This window comes from Bactrocera oleae, chromosome 3 (assembly GCF_042242935.1).
Source record: "Bactrocera oleae isolate idBacOlea1 chromosome 3, idBacOlea1, whole genome shotgun sequence".
In the NCBI taxonomy this organism is placed as follows: Eukaryota; Metazoa; Arthropoda; class Insecta; order Diptera; family Tephritidae; genus Bactrocera; species Bactrocera oleae.
Genome location: NC_091537.1, coordinates 67343045 through 67360057, shown reverse-complemented (window position 1 = coordinate 67360057; position 17013 = coordinate 67343045). Strand labels below are relative to the sequence as shown.

Genomic DNA, 17013 nt, shown 5'->3' with positions numbered 1-17013 from the left:
TAGAAAGATAGATTTATTTAACCAATGAAAATATTTTATATGTTCATTAAAACTGGTCTCTTTTGATGATAAAAATATTTATCTCCATTGATTCAAGGAACCATGTAAAACATTCTTCACTTTTCAATTCTTCTAATAATAATAATATTTATCTCCATTAATTCCACTCGTCTTGATAAAAAAATTTACTTTGAAAAGTACAAGAATATTCTAGAAACAATTATGTTTTGTATAATATCGCTCAACTTATTTAAGTATGAAATTTCGAAAATAAAAATTTAAAACTAACTAACATTTGAAATGACTATTTCGAATATTTTATGAGTTCAATTCAATTAACTCTTTCAGTTTATCTTCAACCGCGTTTCTCTCAAAATAGCATTTCAAACATTTTATATACTATTAAAATTTTAAAACTATTAATATAGTATTTTTTTTAATTACCAAAAGTGTGTTATAAAACATTTCTCAGCATTGTTCTGAAAAATTTTACACAAATTATTATTTAATATCATTTTATTTAATTTTCGTTTTTGCTGATAATTTTCAATATCAGCAAACCAAAATAAAGTCTACAATTGTTTTATATTTCTATAATTTTCTTTCATAAGTAACCAATAAATTTTAACATTAAATTTTAATTAATTATATAATTGAATTAAGCATTAAAAAGTGCAAAATTTTCGAAAAAAACTGTCTTCTTCTTTATATCTTAAAATGTTGTAGTAAGTTGAAGACATACTTTTTGACTGATACTACTTTTCTGCACGCAACTGTGCATCAAATTAAAATTAACTTGTGGTGTGTATACTAATTAAAGTAACAACCGTGTAGATTACTGAAAAGTAAATAATAAAAATTACAGAGAAACAATAACAAATATATTTCTTAGCAACGAAAAAAAAACAAAGAAGCACCACAGTAAAAATGAAAAATTCTATGTCAAGAAATTTCTAAAAAAAAGTCAATATCTCAAAAAAAGGAAACTGTTACATGAAACAAGCCTGCAAAAACAATAGCAAGCAGCAGCAACAACTAGCAGCATTGAAAACTTACAAAACCCTTCAAAAATCGCTTCAAAATAGTGTTTACAAAAACTCTTACAACAAGAAAGAATTACACGTAGAAATAAACAAAACACACTAAAAAAAATCTAACGCCAAAGCCAAAAAAAACACGATTAAATTATCGCAGCAAACGCGGTAGAAGTAATACATAATGCAACAAGTCAACAGAAGCAATAGTAATCAATGTGTGTGAGAGATCGCTGTCGCCGCGAAGCACTACGCTGAAGCCAAAACAACAGCACTAGTCATTAGCGCACAACAGTCGAACAAGTCCGGCCGTGGCAAATAGTCAGACAGGACGGGCAAACGCTAGAGTGTTATATTATATTTAGTAAATTTCGTGTTAATATTTTTAGTATTACTTCAAATACAATTGAGACGCGCGAAACTTAGCCCACAGAGCATCGAACCGAATTGGATTGCAGCAAATAAAGTAGGTCAAAGCTTAGACAACGACGCGGCACAGCCAGTTAAGGAAGAGGTTTCTTTGTACAAAAAGTTTTAGAGTGCGTGAAGTCAACGAGTTGTGGAAAGGAGAAATCAGCAAATTGAAGCGTGAAGGACGGCTATTTAAGCAGACCAAAGGCACAGGTGGCTCGCAGTGATCGCACATAATTGGTATAGCTGAAATTTGGTTGATTTGTGATTGGTACTGAAAAATATTTGGAGGAGTGACATGATCAGCGGAAAGCACTAGATTGAACCAGAAGATCATAATATTGGAAGTGAGTCGCAGGTTTTTACTATTGTTGTTACGAGAACAGTTGAATAGAAAGGAGTTTTTGAGCGAGTTTAGTGCTAGAAAATTCAAGGGACTCGTAATAATCTACCGAAATCTGAGATATAAACAACGATCCGATCAACGAAGTCCAAGTAAAAAATAGTCTAACTGCTAAAATAGCAAAAATAATTCAAAGAACCAATAAATAGGCTGATGAATAACGTTGTTGCAACATTAACTTATTGTGCAATTGCTTTAAATATCCACGAATTTCAGCAACAATTTTATATTATTAAAAAATATATGCCAAAAACGACGTTCAAACAAAAATCTAAAAAAACGCTGAAAATATTTATCATTCAATCGTACGACTTATTTAATTGACTCATAACCGGCTACAGAGTAACGCGCCTTTAACAGCTGATTATTAACAACGCAGAGAAAAAGGGACAACAAAAAAACACGCCATATTACAAGAAATACCGCTATTAACAAGCTCAGAGTCATAAAACAGTGAACGTGTGCAAAATATAAGAAAAAACTAATTTAAAATTGGAAAAAAAGCATTTTGCGTAAACGTCAATTATTTGTGAGCTTACAAAATAAATTATCGCAAGATAAGTGGCAAATTCGCGTGCCAACACACGAATAATATTGTTATAAACATACAAACATACAAAACTAGTGTAACGTGAAAAATTTGCACATTTTTTTAAAATAAAATAACGAAGCAAACAAATTGCCAAAAACTTAATTACTCAATTGTCAAAAAAATATTTTTACTAGCGTGCAATTGCAATATTTTTTTAATTAAAAAAAAAGTACAAAAATAACAAAAAGGAGCATAATGTCACCAACGTACAATTTACTGCAGCGTCTGCACGCCAAATGCAGCAACAACACACAAAATGTCACTTGGCTGACATTTCTCACAGTTCTCTTGATGCTCTTCGACATGCAGTTTAAGCGAACGGAAGCGCTCAAAGTGACGGTAAGTTACAAGCGGTTGTAATTTTATTTGATGTAATATATGCATTCCGTAAATACCGCTGTTTACATACATACATTACATTACACGAATGTTAAAAAGTATAGCAAAAACAAAAAAAAACTATAAAATGCAGCGGAAAGAGATCAAACGGAAGTAAGGTAGGCTTAAGTACGGTCGTCATCCAAACAGTTTATACCCATGTACCTTACAGATATACAGTGTTGCAAATAATGCATTAAAAAATTCCCAAAATCAGGATTAAAAATTTTTTTTTTAAATTTTATTTTATTTAAAAAAAATTTTTAATTTAAAATAAAGTATTTTTCAAATTAAAAGCTGGAATGAAAAAATGAAGAAGTATAAAAAGGAAAGATTGAAAATTTTATTTAATTTAAAAATTAAATTTCCAGTTTTTAATTCCGATGTGGGAAAAATGAAAATTTTATTTTTTAACCCAAAATTGGAATTAAAACTTGTTAACCTAACTTTTAATCTAAAATTTTAAAATTTTTATTAAAATTTTTTAATTAGTAATTAGAACTCGCAACCCTGCAGGTATATAAACAGTATATAATTCTTCGTAAGAAGTTAGGCCAGTTTAGAGGCCCCAAACATTAATAATATGTTTAACAAGTAAGAAAAAATAGTTATTAAACTAATATTTGAGTCTATAATAAAAATTTTATATTGACATTTTGATGCAAAATTTCGAATAGTCGGTCAATGTTTGGACTTTTTCAAAGAGAGGACGTTTTCAATAAAGACACCAAGAGTGACTCATTTAAAATCGACTACATTGATTCTTAAGTTGCATCGTTATGTGGCAAAAAAATCATCAACTTTTCAGAAATTCTTACATGCTATAGTTTAAATCGACTTTATATATACTTATGGTATTTTGGTATATGGTATATAGCATTTGATAACAAACATTTACGAAATTCTTAAAGTATAAATTTCTTAAGAATATTTTTCATATATAATATATTTAAGAGTATTTTATATTTTTTAAATCTTTATATGTATGTGGTATATAGGGACTGGGGTAGTTCAGACGAAAAAAAATACAGTATATTCAAAAAAATATGCTCACTTAATTTTATTAAGATATCTATTCATACATATTCCCCGCTAGATACGGTATAAAATTAACCGAAAGTTTCAAAATTAATATGTCTGGTTTATGGATCTAGGGGAAGTTCTTAACAGATTTCATCTATCTAATATCATAAACATATATTACAAATTGACTAAAAAATGTGTGCTCTAATATGGGGGCTTAGAAATTTATAGTCTGATGTCGATCATCTTTAAAATGTATTTCGAAAGCAAAAAAAAATGTAGAAAACTCAATATTTTAGCAATTATCAATTAAGTATTAAATTTTTAACGCCACAGCATTTATAATGTCAGAATTGTTTTAAAGTGTTAATGAAATATATGTACTTACCTTCAAACAACTAATTTTCTTATAAAAGTACAATAAATATTTATTATCGGAACTTTAGATACGCCTAGTACGTTTTTGTAAAAACACAAATTCACGTTCTTTGATTTCCAAAATCACTTCATACATATACACACATAACTGTTACAAGCAAACACACATGTGAACTATTTTATAACACCCTGTGCAGCAACTTGCACTTGGCTAGAAAACAAAAACAATTTCAATTGCTTCCATTTCCTGTTGACTGCTACGGCTGCTGCAGCGCAATTGGTTGATTTTTGGGGGCCTGTTCGCTTACATGCGCACACACCTACAAAGATTGTTGTTATGCTCGATATCGCGTGTTGCGCGAGAGCGACTCATGTCTACCACAAAAGGTCGCCACTTGAGAATGATCTAGAAAATATTATATGTGGTCGTATGACGCGTAAACAAGTTGAATGAATCGGTTTTACAGCTCATGGTTAGTATGTATGGTATCTTGTAGGTAGATATATATTTATATGTATACTTATTTATGTGGAAATATTTTGAATGCGTATACATATGTACATAATTCTAATTGGAATACTGAATTGGAAATATGGCATTATCAGTACATACACACATAATTACTATGAAAAGGTGTTAAAGTGTGCCGTTTATGTTGCCAAAATCGTTTGATTAAGTACACGATTAGGTAAAAGAAAAGTTGTCATAATATTTTTTACGAAATATTGTTTAACTTTGAAGATTGCTAAGAATAATTTCCTTTATGCATTTTTTATATAATTTTATGTATAATTTTTTTATATTTTTTTTTTATTTTTAATACTTTTTTCTACAAAAACAACTTATGATATGTATGTATGTCTATATGAATATACCAAACTTTCTTTAATTGAAAACTATTGCAAAGCAAAAATTCGAACGACCAATTAACACATTTTACACCCATACATACAGATACATATGTATGTATGTATGTATGTATAGATATACTCACCATTTTTGAAAGTCGTGCTAAAATTATTATTACTTAACTGTAAATTTATTGTTTAAAAATTATTTAGTATGAAAATTGAAAGTTTCGAACTTTCTTTTTAAAACAAAAGAAGTTATGTTTGTCCTAAGTATTATAACATACTCTACTACTACTTATACATAATTTTACTATTTCCATAAATTTTTTATAAAATTACAGGAAATGGATTCAATGTAAAAGAAATTATTTTAGAATACAAACGCCACAAAGTTTGTGACACCCAGAAAGAAACGTCGTAGACCCTATAAAATTTATACATATACATATGTATGTATAATCAGCAAGTTGAGCTGAGTTGATTTAGCTATGTCTGTCTGTCTGTCTGTATATATGCGAACTAGTCCCTCAGTTTTTAAGCTATCGATCTGAAATTTTGCACCTGTCTTTTTCTCACTAAGAAGCTGCTCATTTGTCAGAACGGTCGATATCAGACCACTATAGCATAAGCTGCCATACAAACTGAACGATCGGAATTAAGTGATTGTATGGAAAACTTTTTCAATTGACGAGGTAACTCACGAAATTTGGCATGGATTATTGCTAAGGCAACAATGTAATCTTTAAAGAAATTTTTAAGACCAGTTCACTATATCACATAGCTGCCATACAAATCGATCGGAATCAAGTTCTTGTAAGGAACGTTTTTATTTGTGACTAGTGTCATAGCTTCGGTGCAACCGAAATTAACGTTTTTTATTGTTTTTATAAATTTTTCAACCCGGTGTTTGGGAATAGAAATTTAAAAAGTATTTTAAGTGTAGATTATAAAATAAAAACAAAATTTAATTTTAATGTTAATTTAATTATTTTTTGAATGAATTATTTGCAACTGTGATCAAAATATTCATATTATACTTTATATACTAAAATTATTTTTATTTTTTTACAAAAATATTTATTTGCTTATTTAATTATTTATTTTATTAAATTTTTTTTTATAATTAACACTTTTTGCTTTTGTTTATATTTAGTCATAAATTTTTGAAAAAAAAATATTTTCGATAAAATATGTATATATTATATTTTAAAAACGTTTTTAAAAACCATTTTAAAGAAAGTTAGATTTTTCAACTTTAAATAAAATAATAGTATAATGCTTATTATGTTTGTTTAGAAGGGATACAAAAGTAGTCATGAAACTACCGTTGCTCGACCGAATTTGAAAGAAAAAATTTTAATTTAAAATAACTAATTATTAACAATTTTCACAGTTTGTATATTCGAAAAGTGTGCTTTTCCAAAAACTGCACTCGGAAATCTATTTCAGGAAAATTTATAGTTTCCTAAGGCTTTATGAGTATTAAAAATTAATTTCCTGTATATGGACAATTCGTTAATAATATTTTATATTTAGTAGCACTTTGCGTCAACAACTCATTTTGAGATTGAACAGACCAAAAAGTTTGCACTTTATTTGTTTTTATTCTCGCATGAAAGACGAATATTTATTTGCGTGAATTTTGCACACAAGAAATGTAAACAATTAATAATTTATGTTGAACTCACATACACATAAATCTATGTGCACTTCGTGGTGAAAAATTCCTAGTAAATAAAAACAATAATAATAATAATGAATTTTGTAAACAAATATGGAAAATAGGGAAATACTATATTACTTTATTTGTATGCTATGAAAAATAAATAAAAGTGAGAATAAAATAGCACACAGTATAATAAATAAGTAACCCTACAAGAACAGTGACAGTCATCCGACCAGTAATATCACAGTCACAGCTAAAAAAATTTTGTCTGCGCGCAGAACAAAGTTTATATCATTTTTTTAAGAGCCTTGTGCAAAAACTGTGGTGAACAAACGTATGTATGTGAGTTTGCATCTCTCTTTAACACATGGATATTCAGAATTGATTCACTATATATCTATACTGCTCACTCTCATGCCGAATTTATGTATATCTTATTTGAAAACTCCTCTCTTTCAAAAAAATTTATATTTTTAACACCAAACCCAAAAGAGCCTCGCAAAAAAGCGTACAACACTTTTCATTTGCCGCAAGAAGAACAGTAAAAATTCTTTGCCCAGTTGTTGAGAAACTTATATGGAATTTTATGCGTCCTTTTTGACAGGATTACTTTTGCGCAAAGAGACAAGTGTTAAAAAAATGATGATAGTGAAAAAGTGATAGCAATTGAGCGACAAGTTAAGAATATCAATTTGTGTATATGTAGTTACATACATATATATGTATGTACCATAGCAAGTTTAACCCCGATACAGTCATTGTTGATTGATTTGCAAAGGGGAAAGTAAAAGAATCAGATGGAATTTAAAATGGTGTTATATGGGAAATAGACGTGATTGTAATCTGATTTCGACCATTTTCGCAATATAACACAGAAATATGAGAAGAATGTTATGTACCAAATTTGGTTGAAATCGGTTAAGCAGATCCCAAGATGTGGGTTTTCACCTAAAAGTGGGCGGTGACACGCCCATTGTCGAATTTTGAAAGCGGTTCCTACAAAGTCATTTCATGCCAGCCCAAAGATAAAATTTAATGTCTCTGGCATGTTTAGTACTTGATTTTTCGCACTTTTAGTAGTTTTTAACAGTACCGTTATATTGGGAGTGGGCGGTTCTACCGAAAGCCATCGTATTTTACTGGACGTTTATGGTGACCATGCTTTAGCCGAACGAACGTGCCAAAAGTGGTTTGCACGGTTTAAAAGTGGCGATTTTGACTTAGACGACGGAGAACGACCCGGACAGCCAAAAAAATTTCAAGACGAAGAATTGGAGACATTGCTCGACGCAGATGCCAGAAGCAAGAAAAACTTGCAAACGTATTAGGAGTTGATCAAGCAACCGTTTCCAGACGATTAATATCATTAGGATTCATCCAGAAGCTTGGAAATTGGGTACCTTATGAATTAAAGCCAAGAGACGGCGAACGTCGTTTCTGCATGTCGGAAATGTTGCTTCAACGCCACGAAAAGAAGTAATTTTTGCATCAGATTGTCACTGGCGATGAAAAATGGATTCATTATGATAACCCAAAGCGCAAGAAACCGTATGTGAAGCACGGCCAACCATCAACATCCACGGCAAAGCCGAATATCCATGCTGCTAAGGTTATGCTATGTATTTGGTGGGACCCCAAGGGTGTGCTCTATTATGAGCTATTGAAATCGGGTCAGACGATCAATGGGGACCTCTACCGAAAACAATTGATTCGTTTGAAAAAGGCCATCGCGGAAAAACGACCAGAATATGCGACCAGACACGAATCAATAATTTTTCATCATGACAACGCTCGGCCACATGTTGCAAGGCCAGTTAAAAACTGTGGGTGGGAAGTTCTACCTCACCTGCCTTATAGCCCAGACATAGCACCTTCCGATTACCACTTGTTCAGATCAATGCAGAATGCCCTCACCGGAGTACGTTTCACTTCAGAACAGGGTATCAGAAATTGGCTCGATTCTTTCTTGACCTCCAAGCCAGAGAAGTTCCTTTAGGATGGGATAAACAAACTGCCAGAAAGATGGGCAAATATCGTAGCTTCCTCAGCTTGAACTATTATACTCTGTAGAAACATGTTGCGAGAGTATAAAAAAAGTACAAAATTATATAATATAAACACATTTATATATCCACAAAAGCAAATATTCTAATAATCTAATCCACAGCAGAATATTCACTACAAATTTCCCACTTCATAAATTACTCTAGACCTCTTAGACTTTGCTCCTTTGCGAAAAAGTCTCACGCCACTTTATCTAAAAAGGAAACTATCGAAAAAAAGTTTGTAGTGCGTCAAAAGAAAATTATAAATACGTACCAGATTTTATAATATACATATGTACATACACATGCCTTTGTATGAATGTAATTATGTGTGTTATCTGTGTTAATTTACCAATGTCACGATGGCCATTCACATTTGTATGTACTTACGTACATACACGTAAATACGTATATGTATAAATGTCTCTGAACGCGATGGCAAACTAATTTCTCAAAGCTTGTACACAAATTTAGATATATATATAGTTATTTTTGCTTGTTATATCATGTGATATTTTTGTGAAGTTTTTCGGGTTTAATATTAAGTCGATATCAGAAGTATATGAATTTCTGAGAAAAAACAATTTTACTAGACGAAAACTGCTTATAAGGCAGGGAATTATTTGCGCTAAGATAAATCATAACAAAACAGATTAGTTGCGTTTACGTACAAGCTACAAAATTTTTATTTTATACTTTAAACCAGATGCCATCACCATAAAGTAATGTTTTTACAATCATATTTAGTTATTTAATGTTCCCAATTTATAATTGCCTTTGGCAAAATTCTGTATTTTTCGCTTATCAAATTATAAATTATCTTATTAAAGATTAAATTATCTTAATGTACATTTAGTATTTTTGGTTAAAAAAGCCACTAATATAACAAATTATTTTCGTCATAAAATAGTGCTATATTTCGCCTCAAAATATCGCTGGTATTTTCTCGCTCGGCAGTGCAGACATAAATTGATTTCTAGCGTTTTAGTCATTGCGAATACAAATAGTCTGCAGGTGTTTAGACCAAACTAGCCTACAAATTTTTTGATTAGTGAAAAAGTGTTGCAATAAAATTAATTCTTTTATTGGTTTAACATGAAAATTAATCGAATGAGCATATATATAATACATATGTACATAAGTACAGAAATATATTTACTACTATTTCATACATAAATATATACATACTTGTGCGCAAATTATATCAAATATTAAAGTTGTGAAGGTAGCGCAAAACATTTTATTATAACGATGTGAGGGTCTTCCTTATACACATACATACTTACATATAAACATTTGTACATAAAATGTACATACTATGTTCATACATCTGTATATCACTAAATTCTTTTTTAAAATAATATAAAGTGTAAATTTACAGAGGATTATGTGATTATTGTATACATATGTACATAAGTTTAATAAATTATAAAAGTCTGATTTGATTTAATCTATTTACCACACAAGTACCTACATTCTTGTATGTACATACATATGTCTGTCGAGTATATATCTATGTATATTTGTTGTTATAATTAGGTTAGTAGTCCGTATGACTTGTAGTAAACGTAATTCCACAAGTATAATGATTTTTATTGCAAAACTTTTTTTAACATTTTATTCAAATTCATTTAATTTATTTTTTTTTTTATTAAAAAAATATTAGTGTGATATACTTATTAGAATCTAAGTATTAATAAAATATATTACTGTGTACATATGTATGTATACGAGGTGTGTTCAAAGGAAAATGTGAATTTTAGCCATCAGGTCTTTCTTCGAATAGGAAAAAGTCGCAAGGAGGTAAATCTGGTGAATACGAGGAATAATTACGGTTTTGGTTTTATCATGAATAAGCATTGATGTGTGAGCAGGTGCATTATCGTGATGCAGAATCCACGATTTGTTTTTCCACGATTCCGATCCTTTGAGCCGTATTGCTTCACGCAAACGTTGCATAACTTCCTTGTAGTGTTTCTTAATAACTGGACGACCTTTTGGCAGAAGCTTATGAAGCACCACACCATTGTAATCAAAGAAAGCAGTGAACAAAACCTTCACATTTGTTCGAACTTGGCGTGCCTTTTCGGGCTTGGCTCATCTAGCAGCTTCCTTTGGTTTCGACATCATTACTATATACCCACGTTTCGTCACCAGTGATGACCCGTTTGTGCAAACCCGAATCGTTGTTGACGTCATTCAACCACTCCTGAGCGATACTAATGCGACATTGCTTTTGCTCAAAATTTAGCAAAAACAAAGTCAAAAATCGAAAAACACACAAAAACGTGACTAACATTTTCTGTTGTCAAAAACAAACTACTAATCGAAATTGGCTACTAATGCAAGCATATGATAAACATATGTGTCCGATTATAACAAAAACAAAATATCGATAATCGAATGTACACAGCCCGCGAAAAATCAAAATTCACCTCTTACTTTGAACACACCTCGTATGTATATAAGTACATATGTATATATACATATGTGCAATATTTTAATACAAAATATTTTATTAATATATATATACTTGTATATATATAAATCATTGAAGATAAATTAATCACAGCTGAGTACTCTCGTGTGCTTGAAGTTTGATAAGAGAACAAAAAAGTATAATAACAGCGCGATAAATAAAACAAAAACGCCACCGAAAAGTAGGAAATAAAATAATAACTAAAAGAAAAACTCAAATAATATTCAAGAGTGCCCGGCACGTGAATATTTACATAAAAACATACGCCAATAATGTTAGTTGTATGAACATGCTACGTCACAAAGAGGTGCGCGCAAAGCTCAACTGAGCTTGAGTAGCTAGTGTGACAAAGGTGTTTGCAAATAAATTTCGATGCAGCCACACCTATACATGTATATACATACATACTTATGTATGTATTAGAATAAATATATACAAATATTTACTTTTTTACTTTACCTTATAAATATTCATATGTACTATATCTATTTGTGTACTTCCACTCGTTTTTTTTTATCTTTTTATACTTCCCTTTACTATAAATTGTCGCATACATTTTGGCACCTTTGCCGTAATTTTAAATTGCTCGACTCGCCGCGTGCTGCTTGGACTTTGGGTCGAGCCCCCCGCGCACCCATTACCGCGCACACGCCATTCTGCATGTGTAATGCGCCATATGTGGTTTTTTTTATGTATTTATTTTATTTATTATTTTTTTTGTTTCTGCTTGCGTGGTTTTCGCACTTGATTTGGCTTTTGATTAGTAATCGTCAATTTGAAATTGTTTTATGGTGCGAATTTTTGGCGAAGATGAGATGACTTTTGCATACATATGCATATGTATACACATACTTATGTATGTATGTATGGACGCATATTTTAATTTTTTTGTGAACTTGTGTACTTAAATTGCGTCTCTTCTGGCGTATTCTTTTTAAACACTTTACATACATTTATGTAGTTACTTTTTACATTATTCATATTTTTTTGTGATGTAATGACTGACTAGTGATAGCTTGTGCATTTAGTTTAATGCAAATTTAATGACTCTTGTGCATATTCAATTAAAATGGAATGCGTCATTATTATTACTAAATTTTTTTTTAATATTTAATGAGGTCATTAGCTTTTGCACCTTGTAACACGCAATCTAACATGAATGAAATTTTAAAAATAAAACAAGTTTTCGTTAAGCCAATAAATATCATATAAATATACTATGTAAGGTTTCATTTACGAGTATTATGGCCAACGGGTTTATGAACTGATACCTTCGGTTTCAAGGATTTCAATTAATTTAAATAATAAAAGCAAAAATATTCTTAAATTCAGTTTAAAAATCAAAAAACACAAAAATTATTAAATGGAATACAATTTAATAAATATATAAGGAGGATTAATAATAACTTGATATTAATATTTTATATTCAAAAAATAAAAATTCCGAACTCTAGTAATTGATTTCATAAACAACTAAAAATAAATTAAGTGATGAATTTTTTATTTAAAATTGTTTTTATTCTTTATTAACAAGTTAAAAAAATTGTAAAATGTTAGCTTCGGTGTAACTCTTCACAAATAAAATAGAACTTGAATTTGACCGCTCAATTTGTATGACAGCTATATGATATAGTGATCCGATCTAAACAATTTCTTCAGATATTCTAGCTCTTCTTTGGATAATAACCCTTGCCAAATTTTGTGAAGCTATCTTGTTAAATAAGCGTCGAAGTATTCCATACCAGAACTTGATTTGGTTCGGTCCGTTTGTATGGCAGCTACATATACATATGCTATAGTAGTCCGAAATAAGCCGTTCCAACAAATAAGCAGCTTCTTGGGGAGAAAAGATCCCCAAGAAAAGATGTAAAATCTGAATTGACTCGACTCGTCGCGCTAATCATATATATACATATATATTTACTATAAGTATATGTATATAGTACATTTTACAGGGTTTCCGACGTTTCCTTCTGGTTGTTATGACGTGTTATGAACTTCTTACCCCGCTCAGGGTATAAATACTTACATACATATTTTTTCTGGATTTGTACTTTTCCATTATCTTAAAATTGTATTTCAAAAAATTTTGAATATTTCTAATGTTATACTTAAATGTGCAAACATTAATTTGTAATTCTATTTAAACTAATTGTCAATAAATTCACAAAGAGATTTTAACCTTTGGATAGTACCAATCCCATTAACCTCTACTTCTAACACGCTTGCTTGAGTTAGACAAGTGCTTACACCTAACTATTAAAAATTATACATAATAAAATTTGCAACAAAAATATAATTAAATTAATTTTAGAACACAATCTCCGTCTCCTATATTATTTAAAATAGCGCAGCATAGCCACATTAAATTGTTATGTAAGCGAGTATATATATATGAATACATATATACGTACTTGTATAGTAAATCTGTATTTTTGAAAGCTATATAGACAAAAAAAATATAAGTTAAGTTCTCAACAAAATAATAAAAAAAACTTATTGAACATTTCATGAGAGCACTCTTTCTTTCGTTTTCTTCGTACCTATTTATTTTCAACTAAATTAAAGATCACTTTCATTTAACTTTCATATCGAACCTAATTTAGACACACATATGTATATTTCTAATCTAACATAACTGCACTAAATTGCAATCTTTAATCCACCATTATTTTTCTCTTTGCTCTCTTCCAGGCCAAAATGATATCCAACCACAATTATCCGGTCGAAGAGCATACAGTACACACACCCGACGATTACATATTAACTGTATATCGAATACCCGATTCACCAAAATTGCGCGGCACAGCCAACTCAACGGCCATTGCACGCACCTCCAAACCGGTCGTCTTTCTGCAGCACGGCATACTCTGCGCCTCCGACGATTGGATACTCAACGGGCCAGACACTTCGCTGGCGTACATGTTCGCCGATTCCGGTTATGATGTGTGGCTAGGCAATGCACGTGGCAATACATACTCGCGTCAGCACAAATACAAACATCCCGATTCGTCGGATTTCTGGAATTTCAGTTGGCACGAAATCGGCGTCTTCGATTTAGCCTCAATGCTGGATTATGTATTGGTCGAAACAAATGATACAGCGTTGCATTTTGTAGCGCATTCACAAGGCACCACCACATTCTTCGTGCTCATGTCCACACTGCCGTGGTACAATGAGAAAGTGAAGACTGTGCATCTGTTGGCGCCCATTGCATTTATGCGTAATCATTCGTTTATGCTCTCGAAATTGGGTGGACTCTTCTTGGGTTATCCCTCGTTTTTGAGTTGGGTACTGGGCGGTATGGAGTTGCTGCCGATTACCAGCATGCAGAAGCTTTTATGTGAATATGTGTGCTCGGCGGAATCTAGATTTCGATTTCTTTGCTCGGGAATTTTAGATTTTCTTGGCGGTTGGGGTACACGGCATTTAAATCATGTAAGTGGAAGAACTTCATACAAATTATCTTATAATTTCCAGAGACTTCGGAGTTCTTTTATATATCCGCAATATCTGTGGATTACAAAAATTTAAAAGAGCCGTCTATTTGGCTCCATTAATATATTTACACAGAATTTGTTTTTTCATTAAAAGGATTTAAGGAAAACCGTTTTTAAATGCTTTTTCTCTATTTTTGGTATTTTCTTTTACATTACACTGAAATAAAGTATTTTTTTCTGTTACATATTTGAGAAAAACTTAACTTTTTCTTTTTATACTCTCGTAACTTGTTGCTACAGAGTATAATAGCTTAGTTCACCTAACGGTTGTTTGTATCACCTAAAACTAATCGAGTTAGATATAGGGTTATGTATATATAAATGATCAGGATGAAGAGATGAGTTGAAATCCGGGTGACTGTCTGTCCGTCTGACCGTCCATCCGTGCAAGCTGTAACATGACTAAAATTGAGATATCTTCATGAAACTTGGTACACATGTTTCTTGGTGCCGTAAGACGGTTGGTATTGCAGATGGTCGTAATCGGACCACTGCCATGCCCACAAAACGCCATTAATCAAAAACAAATATAATAAATTGCCATAACTAAGCTCCGCAATAAGATACAAGACTGTTATTTGGTACAAAGGATCACATTAGGGAGGAGCATCTGCAGTTAAAAAAATCTACCGAAAATATCAGTCAATCCACAAAGAAATCTCAAACGAGTATACCATTTGACTTTTCGAGAGTATAAAATGTTCGGTTACATCCGAACTTAGCCCTTCCTTACTTGTTTTTATATCTTATTTTTCGTTGCACTGACAAAGAATGGAAGAACTTCATCACACATATTTGAGGAAAACTTTATTTAAATATTTTCTCTTTGTATTTTTATATTTTATTTTACATTACACTTAAAAAAATTTATTTAAGTTTTTAAATAATTTTTAAATTATTATTTCTATGTGTAGACACTGCTGCCACACGTTTGCGAAACACATCCCGCTGGTGCTTCCACAACACAAATTATTCACTACTTGCAGCTGTACACATCCGGTGATTTCCGTCAATACGATCACGGCATCGAATTGAATAAGAAGTACTACCAACAGGAGACACCGCCATCCTATAATGTCCACGAGATATCCAGTTGTGTAAATATGTATTACAGCAACAATGATTACATGTCCGCCGTTGAGGATGTGGAATATCTGGCAACACTGCTGCCTTGCGTGGAACTCTATCGTATACCCTATGACGACTGGAACCACTATGACTTCTTGTGGTCGGTTAATGTGAAAGAAGTGATAAACGATAGAATAATAGACAAAATCGTCAGACATGAGTTGCAAAATTTGTGAAACTGATTTTCTTTTAAGGAAACTGTTTAATAGTCACAAATAAGGTGTGTTTGTTGTATAGGTGTTACCATAAGTGCTGTTTGTAAATAGTTTTTTTGTATGCTTGTAGTATTATTGAATTATTTAAGGTATATAGGTAGAATTAACAAACTAAAAAGTGAAAACGAAAAAATATTTAAATTTTTAATTAAAATATGAAATTTATAAGTATGTACCTTTTATAAGCTGTGAGACCAAAAAGATAAAAACGAAAACTAAGTGAAATAATTAAAAGAATGGCGTTTTATATACGCAAATACTCAAAGGTTTGTGAACTATTCGCTTAAGAAGTTAGACAATATTATTTAGTGTTTAATAAATATGTATTACAAAATACGTACGTATGTAGGTGCGATGTTATATGTACTTGATGTAGGAATAGCGAAAAAATTAATTATAAGTATTTACGCTGACTAAATGAAACGCTTTTTACGAGTAACTAATAAAAAATAAAATTAATTTGAAAAAATTGCTGGTTTTTCTGCTTAAAGAAATAAATTGAAATGGGAGCAAATATTTAGTTGAATAAAATAATGCACTGATTCTTCAATTATGCATATATTTCTAAGAAGGAAGGTTATTTAAGCGATATCGACTTTCAGTTTCCCAAAACATAACGGTAATTTTCAAATTATTCAGGGGTGTTGTGGAATCCAAGACAGATTTGCGTAGTTGTCAGAATTGCAAACCAATTCTGATTTTGAATGGTGTCACAGAATCTGATTGGATTTGCGTCTTTTCGAACATATACAAAACCAATATTCGAATCAGCTGTTTACTAATGTGACAAAATTTGCAAATGCATAAATTAGGAAGCGTTTTATAAATTTGAAATGCTGAACGAAGTCTACTAAAGTTTACAATGATTTCCGCTATTTAAGCTTTTATTTTATTTGAAGAAAAAAAGCA

At 31.0% G+C, this 17013-nt stretch overlaps 1 protein-coding gene and 1 long non-coding RNA gene across 2 annotated transcripts in view; both read left to right on the top strand.

Annotated features, from left to right (window-relative positions):
• Positions 1-17013, top strand: part of LOC138856276 (uncharacterized) — a 534605-nt gene that overhangs the window by 464843 nt on the left and 52749 nt on the right. The window lies entirely within an intron of this gene.
• Positions 883-16573, top strand: LOC106620633 (lipase 3). Its single transcript, XM_014239182.3, has 3 exons — positions 883-2779; positions 13956-14699; positions 15676-16573. The coding sequence occupies exons 1-3, from the start codon at positions 2636-2638 to the stop codon at positions 16063-16065; spliced, it is 1278 nt and encodes a 425-aa protein (XP_014094657.1). The 5' UTR covers positions 883-2635; the 3' UTR covers positions 16066-16573.

What these genes read in the sequence shown, in the direction of transcription:
- LOC106620633 (XM_014239182.3), top strand. Translation starts at nt 2,636, where the DNA reads ATGTCACCAACGTACAATTTACTGCAGCGTCTGCACGCCAAATGCAGC. An exon ending in CGGAAGCGCTCAAAGTGACG is followed by an intron (nt 2,780 to 13,955) that starts GTAAGTTACAAG and finishes GCTCTCTTCCAG; the next exon opens with GCCAAAATGATATCCAACCA. An exon ending in GTACACGGCATTTAAATCAT is followed by an intron (nt 14,700 to 15,675) that starts GTAAGTGGAAGA and finishes TTCTATGTGTAG; the next exon opens with ACACTGCTGCCACACGTTTG.